The 18,150-nt window shown below is 48.8% G+C and overlaps 1 protein-coding gene and 1 long non-coding RNA gene across 6 annotated transcripts in view; both read left to right on the top strand.

Moving 5' to 3' along the window:
• The first annotated feature begins 14,465 nt into the window (after nt 1-14,465).
• On the top strand, nt 14,466-15,121 carry LOC125744540 (uncharacterized). 4 transcript variants are annotated; one of them, XR_007398429.1, is made up of 3 exons: nt 14,466-14,593; nt 14,636-14,698; nt 15,035-15,121. It is a non-coding gene; the product is annotated as an uncharacterized LOC125744540 (long non-coding RNA). The 4 variants fall into 4 exon arrangements; XR_007398430.1 differs by having other exon boundaries at nt 14,993-15,079; XR_007398431.1 differs by having other exon boundaries at nt 14,951-15,037.
• Nucleotides 15,122-17,210: 2,089 nt separating this feature from the next.
• atp2a3 (ATPase sarcoplasmic/endoplasmic reticulum Ca2+ transporting 3) overlaps nt 17,211-18,150 on the top strand; it is a 39,287-nt gene continuing 38,347 nt past the window's right edge. For both annotated transcript variants that reach the window (XM_049016451.1, XM_049016452.1), the window contains exon 1: nt 17,211-17,335. In XM_049016451.1, coding sequence (XP_048872408.1) covers nt 17,218-17,335 — 118 coding nt within the window. In that variant the 5' untranslated portion in view covers nt 17,211-17,217. The remainder of the gene's footprint in view (nt 17,336-18,150) is intronic.

Here is an 18,150-nt window from a genome sequence, read left to right as displayed (position 1 = left end):
CGACCAGGCAGCCACAGCATGCAAACTCCCCCTCCTCCTCCGCATGCCTGAGGTGTGTAATGAATACATCCTACACCTTAAAGTAGTATGGGGGTGGGGGGATGTACCATGTCCACTCGTTCACTCTACTCCCTAAGCTAGTGTGTAGGGAAGGGGGTGAGTACTACATCCATCCTACCCCCTAGAGGAGTATGGGAGGGGCATGTATTATGTCCATCCTACCCCCTAAAGGAGCGTGGGGGGGGGACATGTACCACATCCTTATCCCCTAAAGGAGTTTGGGGGCAGCTGAAAGAGGCATGACTCAAGTTAGGGTCACATTAGTGTCACTGCACTATGCCGGATAGGTAAACAGATTTAAATACGAAAGTGTCTGTGACATGAGTAATGTATTAATATGTCATCTGTGCCTCATAGTACTGGAACACTAAGCATGTTTACATCAACATAATATTAAGTAGTGATGCTACGAGGCTTAGTTTGATCAAATCATCTTCAGGATAATAGGATCCAGTTAATTAACTGGGTTAATTAATCAGACCTCTGGATTTATTTCAGAGAGTAAAATTTTTTGTGCTGATAGATGCATGGAGGCTAGAGCAATCGGGTTAGTTTTTATTGAATGATGAATCTCCGCCCCCCTACCATGCCCTGGCCATCACTGTCAGAGTCCCCCCCCCCTACCATGCCCTGGCCATCACTGTCAGAGTCCCCCCCCCCCCCACACCCCCTGCCCCGGCCATCACAGTCAGAGTCTTTGTGCCCTGGCCATTATGGTCAGAGTTCCACCCCTATGCCCGTAGCCGTCATTGACAGAGTCTCTGCCACCCCCCACCCCGGCCATCACGGTCAGAGTTTCTGCCCTCCATCATGGCTGTCTGGAATGACTCTGGTGTGTGGGTGACTTTGTACTGAGATGCATGCCGGTATTTCCGCGGGGGATGGCCATCACAGGTGGGCATGTCAGGTGGGCATGTCGACAGCCCTGAGTCACCCAGGAGTATCACAGGAAGTTCCCTCCACAACCTCCTTCCCGTCATTTGAAATAAGACTGCGCCTTGCTCCTGACCGCCGCTCTGGAGGTATCCGCCTGCCTGCTCTTGCTATCCCACAACCTCCTGCGATCCCACACGAGCCAGCGTCCCATTAGCTAAAAGGCCCTGCGTCTTAATTAGACCCGATTGCTTGCAGCCGCGAGGGAATTCCAGGGAGCTTTCCATACATAGGGTGGATAATTGTGTGGTTAAAAAAATCCAAGGGTTGAAGGCACACTTAACCCCTCTGACTATCTTTAGCATGGATTTTACCGCTGCCTGATCCCACACCGAGAACAAGGGCGAGAGAGACTTTCTTTCTAGCTGAAACTAGGTCTTTCACTTAAGCTAGACTATTAATTCATTGATACATCTTTCTTTGAATGACCTTTCCATACCCTTCTAATTCTCCTTTTGTTTATTATCCTGCCTTCTTCCTTGCTTCTTGGTCCAGGTCACAGAAAACCTGAGGGAAGCACAGGACATGAAGTAGGGGACTCACTGGACAAGAGGACAGTCCACTGCAGGGTCCACCTTATTATTATTAACCATGTAATAGACACTCCATTCCAAGGTGCTTTTTAATACATAAATACATTTTATGTGTTTATGGATCCCTGACTGATTAACGTAGAGGGCTGCACTTAAGGTGACATCTCTCAGTACCCTCTTTTGAATTGTTTGGTGTATCCTGTTGGGTGTGGTCTACTGAGTGTAGCATGTTGGGTGTGGTCTACTGAGTGTAACCTGTTGGGTGTAGCCTACTGAGTGTAACCTGCTGGGTGTATGCAGCTGAGTGTGGCCTATTGGGTGTATGCTGTGGTGCGTAGCCTGTTGGGTGTAGCCTATTGAGTGTAACCTGTTGGGTGTATGCTGCTGAGCATATCCTGTTGGGTGTATGCTGTGGTGTGTAGCCTGTTGGGTGTAGCCCGCTGAGTGTAACCTGTTTGGTGTATGCTGCTGAGTGTAGCCTGCTGGATGTAGCCTACTGAGTGTAACCTGTTGGGTGTATGCTGCTGAGTGTAGCCTGTTGGGTGTAGCCTGCTGAGTGTAGCCTGTTGGGTGTATGCTGTGGTGTGTAGCCTGTTGGGTGTAGTCTTTTGGGTGTAGTCTGCTGGGTGTACCTTTTGGATATAACTGCAGTGAGTGCTGGGTGTTTCTAGTTCAAGGCTTTGACAAATCAAGAAGATGTTAAAAACTATGAGTATGAGATGGTAACCGAGTGTTCATCAGAGAAAGTGCCCCAGTGATGGTGTAATTGGGTTAGCGACTGATGTCAAGGACAACGGGCCAGAAACCTGAGCCCTTCAAACTTTGCCACGGCCGAGCACCACCTGCTCCTTGGGAACAAGGGGCACGCTGGAGCGTAGCCGAGACCTGCCAGTGACCCCTGTCACTGCTGCTAGGCTCTTGTTAGCCGCGGCAGAAGGCGTGTCTTGTGTCACTTGTTATTATTTTCTGCAGTGGAGGTTTGGTTACAATCCCGCCTTCAGCAAAGGTTCAGGAAGGTGCCAGCTGTGTTTGGATGACACTAGCAGGGTTCGGGGGAGTAGGATGTGTAACCTAAGGCTGGCTTTCCTTATTTTCTTCCTCTCTCTCTTGTCTTGGGCTCTCCTTTGTCTTCTGGGAGAGTGCAGTTCTTTTGTTGTTGTGCTTTCTGTTTTTTTTTTGGAGTAGGTTGGAGCTGAGGAGGCAAGACATACAAGCAAGTAAAAAGTCATGAGAAGCCCTTTCCTCCACATGCTGACGCACGGCAGCCCACAGGGGAGGCATTGGGATGGGCAGCCAGCTGAAAAGGTGATCTGTCTTGTAAGGTGCGCTTCTCCTCCGGTGAGCTTCAGCTGATCTGTAAGATTCATCTGTGGCTCGAGACGCTCCTGTCACCTTACTCTTGGGAGTCCTGCACATGCAGACCCCTTCCAGTCTCATTTGTGTGTCCAGAGACTGCCAGGCCGGCGCTCATCCAAGGAGGGTTGCCCTGAACTCGCCTGGAACATGAAGGGCGACCCTTTCCTGGGAATGTTTGGCTGCTCGTTTCTCCATGATCAGGACGGAAAGTTGGACATGAACAGGCTTTGCCAAACAAATGTGACACAGAACTACATTTGTGTTTCTAGTCCAGGCTAAGAATCCAGCATGTCTCTATCATCAGAAGCGTATGCCAGTGCCCTACTTATAGAGGGAAGACCTCCTACCCTGGAGTGGCTCTTTGAATTTTTGTGTTTCATTTCCTGGTGAAGCAAAGCCTGATAGGAAGCAGAACAATACAAACTGTCACTGGCAACAGACATAAACCCTGCTCTCGATTCCTGAATACCAATAGGAAGCTAAATAGCCAGGGCATCTGGAGGCGACCTTTCCATGAGTTAAAGGACAAAACAAACAGAATGAATGGTTTAATCAAATAAGCCGGGCAGTTTGTCATCAGGAGGTCTAGTGGATACGCTGGTACAATCCAGTGCTCAAATCTGATCTGTGATCACGAAGCTCGCAGTCAGACTGCAGCAAGCATACACACATGCACGCACACACACACACACACACACACGCACACATTGTTGCTGTCTTGTCCTGCATACTGGATGGGCAGGACGAACGCATGGCACTGGATCTCTGTGACTGGTGGATCAGAGCGCTGGGGAGAGCCCCATTAGAACAGAGCACTGTCCCTGCCTTACCCACCCCACCCTAATATATATTTATTGCAGCGAGATGTCCTTCTTTTTTTACAACCCGTCTGTACTGCAAGTCACGGTTCTTATTAAAGTAATGGATTTAGCACAGCAGCTGCAGTCCGGAATCGCTAATTGTGCCAGGGTGTCCTTACGTGGTATTGGGACACAGGGGATGGGAATCTCGCATTGGCTGTACTCTCCCACGTGCTTTATACTTTTATAAAACTCTCCTGATATTGCTCTCTTTTCTGCGCCCTAGAATAGCTCAACCAACAAGGGACAGCAAGGTGAACATTTGGAATGGGGTAGACAGGCATGGAGGCCCCGCATCTCCAGGGTGGGGGTCTCAATCGCCCTCGGTGTGTCCCCTACCAACGCACCGACATCCCCTGTCCAGAATGCTTTCTGAGGCAAAGTCCTATGGTTCTGTTGGACCCCTCCTACTCTCCTAGTGCATGACTCATGGCTGGCTTCAGAACCGACCCAGTAATGGCAGCATGCTCTGGCTTCACAAAGAACCACGTTTTGAGTGCCCTGCTGTCTCCCTGCTCACTACAGGGGAGCGACTCCTGATGCTGTCTGACAGTGGCAGCTGGCTGGAGGCTATGCTGAGAGCGGGAGCTGTCCGGGGCACCTGCCGTCTGGCTAGGCGCTGCCTGCTTTTAACGTCCACGGGCACCTCCTTGGGGACACCTTCTTGGCTCCTCCTGACACGTGCCTGAGGAGGACAGGGGTATCAGGAAGGATGTGCGACCGCCAAGTGTCCCCTGAATATGGCTCCACCTCATTAACAACAATATCTGTATCATCCCTTCGACCAATGAGAGATCTGCACTCTGAGTTACTTTCAGCCAATCAGAGGCAAACTGTTTTACAAGGTCATACCCGGTGTTTGTGAGCCATTTCATTTGATTTTGAGCAGATTTAATTAGGTTTTACTCTGGTCCAAAGCAGCTTATGGATTCACCCACCTATATTCTTTGCTAGCACAACTGAACACTTTGGGGTCGTGTGGGGATAGACTCGACTTTCCGGTTACAGAGATCACGTCTGGTTAGCCTTTTTGTCCTTAACTGCTACACTACCCACTGTCAGTGGGGGGAATGGCAGTATAATGCTGCAGTACATCAGGGTCGCTGTGCTGCAGGCATGACATGAAGCTCCTGCTCATTTTGCTGGTGGCAAACAGCTCGGTGCTATTCGCTCATGCAAATGAGGTGAGAGAAGCTGTTTGCGCCCAGTCCGCTCGTTTGCATGCCGGTCCCTGAGTGCCGGCACCCATTTGCCTTGCAAACTCCTCACTCTGGCTTGTTCCGTCCACAGGGGGGGTGGCCTGTCAGGGCGTGGTGGCAGCGTTTGCATCCTTCCATGTTGTCACCTCCACATGTCCCCTCCCCGCCCATGCATGAGGTGCAGCAGTTAGCCAAGCTGAACGAGGCCAGCGCTTTATTTAAAGGAACATGGCACTGCAGTCTTTTGGGGCAGAGGCTTGACCCACATAGTGCTGTGGGGACTGGGAGGGGGTTGAGTGCATGGGCAGCAGCCACCTAACTTTACAGGCAGCCTCAATCCACGCCCCCCTCACTACAGCTTTGCAAGAGTGGCTGTCACCCGTCTTTCCTGTTCTTCCTCGCTCTCTGCAGAACGAAGGTGCAGTGTGTCCCCATGCCTGTGAAGAAGGGTGGCGCTGTCCTTTCTGACATTAGCATTAGCATATTAAGGAGCTGTCATTTCTGACATTAGCATTAGCATATTAAGAAGCTGTCCTTTCTGACATTAGCATTAGCATATTAACACTCTGCTGTATCATCTCCCCCGCAGAGTATAATGTGGGTGACCCACCAACCATCCTACAAACGGACATTTTCAGTAGTTCCGGGGGGAGAGTTCTGGTCCAGAAATGAGCTTATCTGGTCCAGAAATGAGCTCTTTAGAAGGATGTAACAAGCTTTAATGAAGCGGCAGCATTTCAGACATCCATCTTGGATGCTGGGGGGGAGGGGGTATGAAACAGCCTGTGTGACTGTGCTCTGCTCCTGGGCATGGGGGTGTGTTTCTTTTTCTGAAGAAAACAGAAAGTTTGTACTCCAAGGAGAAGCACCTGTGGGGGGGGCATGAGGGGGCGTCCGATGAACCATTCAGAGTTGCCGGGGAGGAGGTGTAGAGCAATAGAGCAGGAGGCCGGGAACTGCGGAGGCGGGATGGGGGGGTCACTGACAAGTGGCTAAATCCTCCCTCCTGGCCTCTTCAGCGATGTGGACGGTGCGATGAGTCACTGACTCTCCGCTGATAACCACTATTAAAGATGGCAGCCGCACACCACCAAGAGCAGTGGATGCTAAAAAGCTTCACTGGGGTGTGGGTGGGCAGTAGAAATGTGAGTTCAAGGGGGTGGGGGGGGGACTGATAGGGACTAAACATGCAGCCAAGCACTGCACATACATCCCTGATTGATGGATGGAAAGATTGATTGATTAATTATTTTATTGATTGAGCCCACCAACAACTATGGGTCTGCACGTCCATCCAGGGCCCCAAAATATGGAATGCCAGAGGGTTAACCCCAAAAACGTGGCTGGTGCGGTACAGGGGACAACAAGGTGGCCACACCTGGCAGACGGGTAACACTGCCACTTTCCCATATGCCCCCATGATGCCAGCCCTAGGGGGCAGAGGCCATTCAGCCCCACAACAGGAAGGCCTCCCTTTAAAAATAAATCTGTTCCTTTAAAAGGACAGAAAGTAAATGTGCGGAACATGCTGTGACTGTGACTCCTGCTCTGTGACTGTCTTTTGGTGGTTTGTGTACCGCATTAAAAGCCCTCGTCAAGGTGCTGGATTCTGCAGTGGTGCCGTCACAAACCCTGTTCTGGGAACCTCGAGCTAAGGACGCATCATGTCCATGTTTTATTTCCTTTTTCCATCCGCTGCCGGGAGTGTTTACAAAAAGAGCTGGAAAGACACTTCGCAGTTAATATTTAAGAGCAGCCGACTGGGGAGATGTGTTTTAAAAATTCCTGCACGGAAACGTAAACATGGCGTCACAGAGACGGAGAGATGGGCCGGGCCACGCCGAGACAGGGCCTCCAAGCCTCACAGGTGGGGGCTGGTTTGAAATATGACCACGTCTCTGTCGGCCACTGACATCCGCCTCCTGAGAGGTACTCAGCACCCCCTGACTGCTTCCAAACCTCTCTCTGCATGCTGGGTACCTTCGCAGAACTTGATGCTTCCCAGAGGGCACTGGCCGTATCCGCTAGCCGCCTGCGTTTCATCCAGAGGCTGCTGGCCATCCCTCACCTCTCATTTTGAGGACTTCTTGGTTACCATGTTTCGGATCAGAGGATGATGGGGGAGCCTGTAGCATTATTATTCTGTAGCATAAACGACGACGCTCTGAGTTACTAACACAATTGCAGCCACGGTGGGTCAGTCGCTCTCTACTGAAAAGGCCAGAAAACTGTAAAGGGATAGAGTGAGAGAGAGAACCAACAAAGCGGCCATTATGAATTGAAAGACCAGAAAGCAGCTGCTTACCTTTCCTATTGTACCTCTCACTCACACTCCTCTATGTGGCTCTGGCACAGAGAGCCATGAATTGTGAGGCCAATGGATTGTGTTTTGGAATGTCCCCCCCCCCCCCCCAGGTCTGGCCAGACAGGCACATTTCCCCTCGCATTAAGTTGTTTTGTGCCCTCTGTTCCGTCATTGAGGTTTAATTCCAAATTCCATTTGCGTGTTTCATTTTTGTAACCTGGACCATCTGCATGTAAGAAAAGAAGAACAAATGAAGGGTTCATGCACAACGAATCACACACACTGTTACCCAGACACGTGCAAACAGCTTTTGTGCCAGATATATACTGACTCAGCATCAGATATAAGCAATTCATCCATCCACCCATCAATCTTTCCATCCATTTTTCTGCTACTTATCTTGGGTCGGATCATGGGGGCAGTGGTCTCCTCAGCCACTTCCTTCTGCTCCACCGAAGGAATACCAAGGCATTCCCAGGCTAGCTAAGTGATATAATCTCTCCAGCATGACTTGGGTCTGCCCCCAGGCCTCCTCCTAGTTGGACATACCTAAAAAACCTCCCCAAGGAGGTATCCAGGAGGCATCCTACATAGATGCCCAAACTACCTCAACTGACTCCTTTCGAAGAGGAGGAGCAGTGGCTCTACTTTGAGCTCTTCCCAAACTTCCGAGCTCTTCACCCAAGGCTGAGCGCAGACTCCCTGCAGAAGAAACATATTTCTGCCACTTGTATCCACAATCTCATTCTTTTGGTCACTATCCATAACTCATGAATGTGGATGAGGGTGGCAACGTAGATTGATCAGTAAATTGAAAGCTTTGCCATCCAGCTCAGTTCTCTCTTCAGCACAACAGAACAGTACAGTGTCTGCATTATTGCCGATGCTGCCCTAATCTATCTTTTGAACTCCTGCTTCTTTCTTCCCTCCACTTGTGAACATGACCTAGAGATACTTTAACACTTGGAGGTGCTTATCATGGATTCATGAATTCAAGGTGAATCTCATCCACCCCCAGAGTCTTACCTACTTCAGTGACCTCAGCTTTTGTGATGGGTCTATCTCTGAGTCCTCCAGCTGTACTTCCTTCAAGGAAGGCATATCAGTAGGGTTCATGAGATTCTCAAAATACTCCTTCCACCGCCTGACTATGTCTCCATTTGAGATCAACAGTTCTCCATCCTTGCTGTAAACAACATAGATAAAGCCTTGCTTCCCCCTCTTAAGTCACCTGACGGATTGCCAGAATCTTTTCGGGGCCGACTCAAAGTCCTTCTCCATGGCCTCACTAAACTTCTCCCATACCCGAGGTTTCACTTCAGTAACTGTTAAAGCCACTTTCCATTTCACCTGCTGGTACCTGTCAGCTAAATAAGCTCTGAAGGCCTCTACCTTCAGCCTGACACCACGTCTGGGTTCAGGGATTGCCACGGTGACAGGCACCAACAACTTTATGGCAACAGCTCTGCACAGCAGTTCTGCAATGGAGTCCCAGAACATTGCCAATTCAGGCACAATGTGCTGTGATTCCCTGGGGATACAGGACAAGTTCTGCTGGAGGTGCAAGGTGCGAGTCTCCCAGACACCCTCACTATACGTATGGGTCTACCAGGTTTATCCAGAATATCCAACTCACCACCAGTTGGTGATCAGTTGACAGCTCAGCTCCTCTCTTCACCTAAGTATCCTAAACATGTCGGCGCAGATCGGATGATGCAATTACAAAATTGAGCCGCGTCCTAGAGTGCTCTGGTGCCAGGTGCACTTATGAAGACCTTTACAGTATGTTCATGCTGTTCATTATGGACAAACTATAGCTAGCATAGAAGTCCAATAATACAGCACCGCTCCCAATCACACCCTTCAAGGTTTCACTGTCATTACCTACAGGAGCTTTAAAGTCCTCCACCAGAACAATGGAGTCCCCAGAGGGTACCTTCCAGCACCCCCTCCACTATCTTCAAGAAGGCCAGATACTCTGGATTGGTGTTCAGCAGACAAGCACAGACAACAGTCAGAGCCAGTCTCCCAACTCGAAGTCGAAGGAAGGCAATCCTTTCGTTCACTGGAGTAAATTCTAACAGTACTGGTGCCAAATCGAGGGGCTATAAGTAGAACCACCTCTGCCTGGAACCTCTCCCCATGGCCAGTTCCAGAGTGGAATAGGGTCCAGCCCCTCTCCAGGAATTTGGTTCCAGATCCTGAGCCGTGCGTTGAAGTGAGCCTGACATCTAGTCGGTATCTCTCTGCCTCCCGCACCAGCTCAGGCTCTTTTCCCACCAGAGAGGTTACTTTCCATGTACCAAGAGCCAGTTTTGATAGCTGATGATCGGTCTTCCGAGGCCTCTGTCTTTGACTGCCACCTGATCTACAATTCAGCAGACCCTCACAGCACCCCCTGCAGGTGGTGGGTCCACAGGAGCGTGGATCCATGTAACCCTTTCTGGCTAGGCCCAGCTGGGCCCTGTCGGTAGGAACCCAGCCATTAGGCACTCGCATATGAACTAAGTGCATTTTACTTTTGCATTTTCCCAAGGAGTACAGTGAACAGTAGGTGGTTGATTCGAATTCCCCTTTTCTTAAAAATTTGGATCCAGGACTGCTGCATAAGAAAGTACTAGAATTCTCACCAGAGTTTCTCCTCATTTTGGTTGATGCTTGAAGACTTGAAGGTGGCTGATAGAGAGACCGGTGACTGGTGTCAGGAAAGATGGAAAGCAGGGTGGGAACTGGGGGCAGCATGGCAGGGTGTGACCTCACACAACACCTCACTCTGCATGGCACGAGGGTGTGGGGGGCCAGCAGGACGACCGCTCATCAGGGACAGGTTGGAGATTGACAGCCACAGACGCAAAATCACGCATGGTCTCGCTACGTACAGAGAGGGGTGGAGCTCCTCTGTTCATCATTAGGGAAATGCTGAATGAAGATGTTAGAGAAATGGGACCCATCAAACGCTTCCCCCCAACCCCCCGGAGCACTTACCCAGGGCTGGTCTCTGGAAAACAAAATCAGTGGAAAAATAATTGGTGGTTAAGCAGACAAATTTTGACCTTTCCTTCCATGGAAAATAGAAACAAGCCTTATTTATGCGTTTTAATGGGGGAGGGAGATCCCTGTGCAGTAAGAACAAGGGCCTCCTCCACAGAGTGTCTAATTGTGTTACGGCAGGTAGTCTTTTGTGGTGGGAGAAAGGAGAGGGAGGGGAGAAAGAAGACAAGGGAAGAGACAGAAATAGAGAGAGAGTAGGAGAGAGGAGAGGAGGGAGAGGGGAAAGAGGGGAGAAGAAAGGAAAGAGAAAGGAAATAAGGGAGGTGACAGGAGACACAGAGGGGAGGTAAGAGTCGAGGGGAGAGGAGCAAAACGGGAGACCCACAAAGGGGAGCGAAAGATCAAATTTAGAGACATTAGTTAACCTGTATCTGGATTGTGGGCGCAGAATCACAGCACACGGGGAGAACACACAAGTTGCACATGCTCAGGGACCATCAGGAAATCTACCCCCAGGTTGAGGCAGCTGGCCAGGCAGCACAGACCTTATTACGGGCAATTAGGACACCTTTATATTCTGAATGGTAAGTGAACAGGAATATTCCTGAGACTCTGCTGAAGGAGAATGGGGGAGACTCCGTGATAAAAAGCGGGCCGCTGACCCTCCAGGGTTCTGCAAAAACACCAGTTTATCATTTGTACACGCTGAACAGGATCCTGTATGCCCCTACCTGACTGGGCTAGTACAGGTTCCTTTGTCAAAATGTGACCTGTATCTATTTCAGGGTGCTGCCCCACGGCGTGACAGACAAGGGCTCAGGCCAATAATGTGAAAGATACTTGGTCAGGGGAAGGCCATGGAGGTGGATAGCCTGTATCCCGTTTTGTCATTTAAATGGAAACACAGAATCCTCTCTGACCCTAAGTTTTCTGCCGGCTTTAACCCAATGCCGCCTTTTCTTTCAGTAGAGCAGAAACATACCTCTCCAATACAGAGGAAACCCTGCAGGATAGCCAATGAGCAGCAGGCCTGGCGACTGGACAACACGGATATGCTGTCTGAATTTCAAGGGGGACGACAGAGTTACAGAAACAGCTCTACTTAGCCTGAAACTCTATCTGCCTTATAAAACTGGGACAAGGAACAAGACCCAGCAGTATGGCGTGAGCTCACAAAGCTGCAGGCATAACATGATTTTAAATGTCTGTGATGGACTGTTGACCCACCCAGAAGGACCCCATGTCCTGTACCCTATGATGGACTAGCATGCTGTCCAGAGTATCCCCGGCCTTGTACCCTGAGATGGACTGACATTACATCCAAGGTGCCCCCTGCTCTGTCCACCCTGGCATCCTGTCCAGCTTTCAGATCTCCTTCCTTAAGGAATGTGTCTGCTTCTACACAGCAAGTAACAATTTCCCCCGACAGTGTGACAATCAAACCCAACTCCATCTGTGCAGGGCTGTGCTTTTCCTTCTGCAGTTTGACAGCGTGCTCTACTGATGAGAGAAGGACTCAGTGTTTTCTTCTGTGGACATGATAGACTCTGATAATGGAGTCACTGGAAAGGGAACGACAGATACATTTACTGCTGGTGCTTTGAAAAGAGAGATTTCAGGAGTCATATTACTGTGAAACGCCTCAAAGTATAATACTCATTGTTTTATTGTAATTATATTACTTACTTAACAGAACTAGCTGTGATGCTGTTTGTGCTCTGTGAACTTGTGTTGTGGCATAGTAAATTATAATTTACTTTTCTCAGTTATGAAACAATAAATATTCATCCATCCATCCATCTTGCAGCTGCTGTTCTCCTAGAGGACTATTGAACCAGAAGTTAGATGATAAAAGTTATTGTTAGAACCATGCTTTGAAAACGTCCCTCTGTGTTTGGTGACCTCATAATGTCAGAGTCCAGGTGAGAGGCTGTGTCTTCCCTGTTTGGACTCCCTGCTGAGATAGCGACCTCACGCCTGGCTTGACGCATGACAGCGAGAGCCACCAGTTGGTCGATTTCCTCCTACGCTTGACCTGGGAAAGTACTCCTGGATTAGTGCTTAGTCCAAACCTTACAAATGGGATTAGGAGAGGGTGGTACTGTAACCTCACACCCCTGGAATCAGTGGGTGGTGTGTGGCTCTGCAGGCCAGGTCTTGGTGCTTGTGATCAGAAGGTCGCTGGTTTAAATCCCACGATCAGCAGAGTGATGTCACCTTATTCCCCTATTGCTCCAGGGCCTGTGTGATCCTGTGTATTCAAAAATGTACTTTATATAAAAGAATCTACTAAATGTAACAACTCACTAGTCTCCCCTACCCTGTGTGGAGTTTGCACCTTCTCCTAGCGCTTCCCTGAGATTGGACTGGCAGGCTTGCCGTGACCCTATTGGAGCATGATTAGATGGGGGGGGGGGGGGGGGGGGGGGCAGGCATCACCCTGCCAGCGTTCTGTTAACCGGTATGACGCAGTGGATTCCTCAGAGTACTAAATGTCCCCCAAAAAGTGTGAAAATGAGAAATGTCACTCATGTGTTTTTTTTCATCTTTTATGAAATATCATCTCCGGGGGTTTATAATTGCCTCTCTGTGCAGTGTTCCGCTCCGTTGATAAACTGACTGGCAGGCGGGGGTGAGGCGATCCCGTCGTGACTGTCCAAGGCGCGATCCACAGTGGGGGGGGGGGAGCATCTCGGCCCTGAGGAGGATGTGGGGGCGTGCAGGGATGCCGGCAAATGCGATCAGCTCCCCCCTGAGCAGCCGTCTCTATTCAGACACAGGCAAGACTGTCCTCATTCTGAAATGGGGTGACATCACTGTGGACCAATCCGATTACGGAAGTGGATCAAACACCCCCCCCATCTCCCACAGTCTGCCCCCCCAGTACCGAGGTCCTGGACTCGTCTATCAGAGCACTGGGAATCCCCAGGTGATACGGCTGTGTCTGGCAGTTATCGTGATGGTAGCCTGATGCAGGGGGGTACCGTTGAGCCCGTCGTGTACAGCTGCTGACATCGCTTTATCTTGGAGCACTTAAGGGGGAGTCAAAGGCAGCCAGTGATTAAGACTAAGATGAATGGGAGTGAGATGGGGGAGACAAGAGAGAGAAGGGAGAGACAGGACTGAGACCAGAGTGAGAGGGGAGAGACAGGAGTGGGAGGGAGAGGCAGGAGTGAGACAGGAGTGAGATGAGAGGGACACAGGAGTGAGAGGGGAGAGACAGGGAAGATATGGGAGTGAGACAGCAGAGAAATGGGAGAGTGAGACGAGACAGGGGAGAAACAGACGTGATACAGGAGATGAGAGGGAGGGGAGAGATGGGAGAGGCAGGAGTAAGGTGGGAGTGAAGGTGAGGAATTTAGGTAAAGCTCACCCTTCATGGGATGAGATTGCTACCCCAAGGGGAGCTTAACTCCTCCATCCTCATTTCCATTAGGCAAATAAAAGGTGTAACCAAACCCAAATGCAAATGGAGGCCTGTCAAGGACAGCTTATGAAAACATGCAGAGGAAGGCTCTGGAAGGCGCTGGTGGACCACCATCACACGAGTAAATAAGTTGTTTCCCAGCGGAAGGAGGTCTACTCTCACCACACCTGCCCTGTGGTGGACGGATATTTCACAAGCTGTACCTTCCAGAACATCGTTAATGATGGGATCATAAGGTGGCATTATGACAAGCGTGGTTCTGGCCTTTGAGATTATACTCTGATAGGCGGTTTGAGGTCAGCCTTGTTGGGTATAGAGCAGACCAAGGGAGGGGGTCCTGAATTAGCCACTCTGTACATTAGTTTATTAGTTATTATATGTATTTTTGATGACAATCTGAAAGACATAATATGTTCATTTGTTAGCATGTTGGGTTACCACTAGCAATATAAAACATGATTATAGGACATTTAGCATGATTAAATAATACTTGAATTTTTCAAAACATAACATGTTAATAAATCTTAAAAACGCTTCAAAATGGCTTATTACCATTATTTCCCCATGAAAATGCATTAAAATATCGTTTTTCATTAAGTGCTTCTTACAGAAGTTTTACCTCTAGCATATTCTAGTAAGTAAACTTTCAGCAGTAGTACAGTAAGTGAAATAAATGAAGAGACAATAACAGGGGACGGAACTCATGGTATCATTTAGGAATATCTGAGCCACTCGAGAAATCAGAGTAACTAATGAAAATCAGCAATGAAGTTGATAAAAAATAAAACTTTTAGCACAAAAGTGGCCTTTTATTAAACCATTCTCTTTGAATGTTTAGTAAATTTTTGGACTTTAAGAAAAAAGGTTAACATTAATTGAGCAGAGCTTCACTCCAGGGATATAAAGAGGCGGGGCTGCAATCTGATAAGGTGCGACTTGGACATAAAGAGGTGGAGCTGCACTCTGGTAAGGTGTGACTTGGATATAAAGAGACGGAGCTGCACTCTGGTAAGGTGTGATTTGGATATAAAGAGGTGGAGCTGCACTCTGGTAAGGTGTGACTTGGATATAAAGAGGCGGAGCTGCACTCTGGTAAGGTGTGACTTGGATATAAAGAGGCGGAGCTGCACTCTGGTAAGGTGTGACTTGGATATAAAGAGACGGAGCTGCACTCTGGTAAGGTGTGATTTGGATATAAAGAGGCGGAGCTGCACTCTGGTAAGGTGTGATTTGGATATAAAGAGGCGGAGCTGCACTCTGGTAAGGTGTGATTTGGATATAAAGAGGCGGAGCTGCACTCTGGTAAGGTGTGATTTGGATATAAAGAGGCGGAGCTGCACTCTGGTAAGGTGTGATTTGGATATAAAGAGGCGGAGCTGCACTCTGGTAAGGTGTGATTTGGATATAAAGAGGCGGAGCTGCACTCTGGTAAGGTGTGATTTGGATATAAAGAGGCGGAGCTGCACTCTGGTAAGGTGCGATTTGGATATAAAGAGGCTGAGATGCACTCTGGCAAGATGTGATTTGGATATAAAGGCAGAGCTGTTTCCTGGGGGGGTCACGGGGCACCTGAGCAGAGTGGGTGCTGGCTCCGATTTGCAGGAGAGGCACGAAGCTATATTTGTCCATACGCTGATGGCCAAGGACCCAAAGCTGAAACCTCTTGCGTGTCCTGATGGGAGAAGTGCAGGACGTTTAGCAGGCCGAGGTGTTTCTCTACCTCCCATTCACATCCCTGTAACGCTCACATCCTGGCGAACACCCCCCTTATTCTGCTGCTCTTTCAGAGGACCCCAAAAAGACAACGTAGCAGTGTCTTACCCTCATCCACCACATAATGATCCACGATGCACTATCACCTATTTTTGCTTTATATCAGAAGTCGTCACCTGTGAAATAGGAAAAAATATAGAAAAATAGTACATTTTTATCAGATATAAGTCAAAGTGGCAGTGACCTGTCTGAATGCCATGAGGGAGATGTTAAAACCACTTTAAATGTGGCTCCTAAGTGAGATGGTCTGACTGATGAGGTGCAGAGGTTGGCCCGCAAAGCATGTGATACAGCTGCTTATGAGGAGTTCAGGAATCGCAGAGTGAGGTAGTATCAGTCGAACTAGGGCCCTATGCAGTGAAAGCCCATGGTCTGCTCATGCAGCGGCCCCTAACATGGATAAGCAGCCGGAAAAATGGAGAAAGAGACGGAAATGACCAACCGTCTGCCAGGGCAGCCATGTCCAAAGGAGGCCAAGCCCATACATCCCCATCAGCTTTAACTCAGGGCAGTATTCCATGAAGGGCAGTTAGTCCAGGTACTCTTGGTTAGTATCTTGCACTTCCCCAGACCCCAGCTACTCTGAAAGATGCATCTCTTTATTATATATGTGTACCTTTAATCACAGGCTTAACACACAATTCATTAATACCACCCTGCACTTTCTGCATCAGCTACACATAAGAGAAAAGCTGTCTTACTTACCTTATAGACCCACTATTCCTTCACTGTAAGCTGTTTAGATGTAGATTTCTAAACTGACATGATGTACAACCACATCCACTGTAAAGCCTAAAGTTAGGCCTACACAATGCACGGCATACTTATTTGCTTATTTATTATTGTGTTAACTTGTCATATTATGTGTAAAGCATCAGTTCACAAACAGCATAGGCTTCGTTTCACTCCATTCCTGTATATCTTAAAATAAAGTTTGACTGACTTGACTTGACCTTTGGGGATATTACAGATATTACGCGTTATAACCGCAAACGAACCGCCTTTTATATCGATCACAACATGATTATTCCATCGTATCCCTGACCCCAGAAATATACGTCCAATTACACACAAATCGTTTAAAAAAATAGGTAAAACCGCACGAACGAGTATGAAAAGTGCCTCGTCGAGGCGTGTTTTTCCGCGCAAATCCGCGGCTGCACGGTCGGCTTTGCGGAAGTAGCAAGCCAGGCAGCAGTGTTCGTTTTCGGGCATGCAATCTATGAACGTGGGGCGTCTTCCGAAAGGTGACGCGCTGCGACCGCTTTAGTACAAAAAAGCTAAAGAAAAACGATTGTAAAAGTCAATGACAGCAGCCGGTGATTCCGCATTGACGCGCATTAAACCCCGGCAATACGCTTTTCTGCGAAAGTAAAGGAATCATCCGGCTTTAGGGGAGTCCGGAGCCACCGGAACGGAACTAAACGGACCGGACCGGACCGGACCGGAGCCACCGAAGCGCGGTGTGGGTGTTATTATCGCCGGCAGGTAACGCTGACCAATAGACAGCGCCGCAGAGAGGCGCACAGTCATACACTGACAGCGCTGACACCCTCCCAGAGAGGCGGACCCCCAGTGCACCTCCTCCACCGAGACGCCGAGCTCATCTGCCGGGTTTCAGCTGCCTTTCGACGGGATCTGAAGGCGGGGGAGGTGGCATCCTCCGCTTGGATGGGAATCATAGATCTGCTCGTCATTCATCCTAGAATTGGCTTTTTAATTATTGTTATAAAAAGCTGTACATGCATATGAATTTAGTGCTGTAATTAAGGGCTGCAGCATGGAAAACGCGCACACTAAGACGGCATGTGAAGTTCTGAGCAACTTCGGGGTGAACGAGAACACGGGGCTGACGGCGGAGCAGGTCCGGGCCAGCTTAGAGAGATACGGGCCAAATGGTGAGTCCCTAAAATATAACATTTAGATGTTGTTATAATAAGCAGGTCCGACCGATCTTGGAGAAACACGGAGCAACGGTACGTATATAATGTCTAAATGAGATAATTGCGGAGCAGGTCCACGGCGGTCTGGAGAAGTACATCGGTGAGTGTTTAATATTATATGGTCATAATACCAGAGCAAATCCGGGACAGTCTGGGGAGGTACATCGGTGAGTCTTTAATATCGTTTATGATCGTGTTTAAATGTGACTACGGCGTCGTGCCCAAAGCGCCGTGGGCGTCGGAAGTTGTGAAAACCTCTGTGCATGTACAAGTTATAAGGTTTAAATTTATTTTCTCTTATGCGCACCTTGCAAAGCATAAACAATTACGTACGATGCTTTTCAGATAATCGGTCGTGTTTGCCACATTTTTGCTCCTTTGAATGGCATTTTCACGCACGTTTGGTAAATTTATATTTTTCTGCGACATTTAGTGACTCGGGCGGCACTTTGCTTTCCCATTTTCGGCGAAGCAACGCGACTATTGAAGCGTTACTTTTTTTCTGCATTTGATTTATTGTTGCGTTTGAAGTGTAATTGTACGTGCAGCTTCATTTTTCGGAAAGGGGGCAGGCTGTCATTGAGGGGTGAGAGAATAACGAGGCGGCTCCGTATTTCTTTGCAGGAACAAACTGCTTTAATTTACTTTAACCTCCTCTGAATGAAATACGCGCCGCTTTTTCAGTATGTTTGCAGTTACATTAACATCGCTTTCATGTCTCGGCGCAGACATATCGATACGAAATGATAATTGCAAACTGCTCTGGGTGT

Source organism: Brienomyrus brachyistius, chromosome 6 (genome assembly GCF_023856365.1).
Source record: "Brienomyrus brachyistius isolate T26 chromosome 6, BBRACH_0.4, whole genome shotgun sequence".
NCBI classification, from domain to species: Eukaryota; Metazoa; Chordata; class Actinopteri; order Osteoglossiformes; family Mormyridae; genus Brienomyrus; species Brienomyrus brachyistius.
Note: the sequence above shows the minus strand (reverse complement) of the source record. Positions and strands in the feature narration are given on the sequence as shown.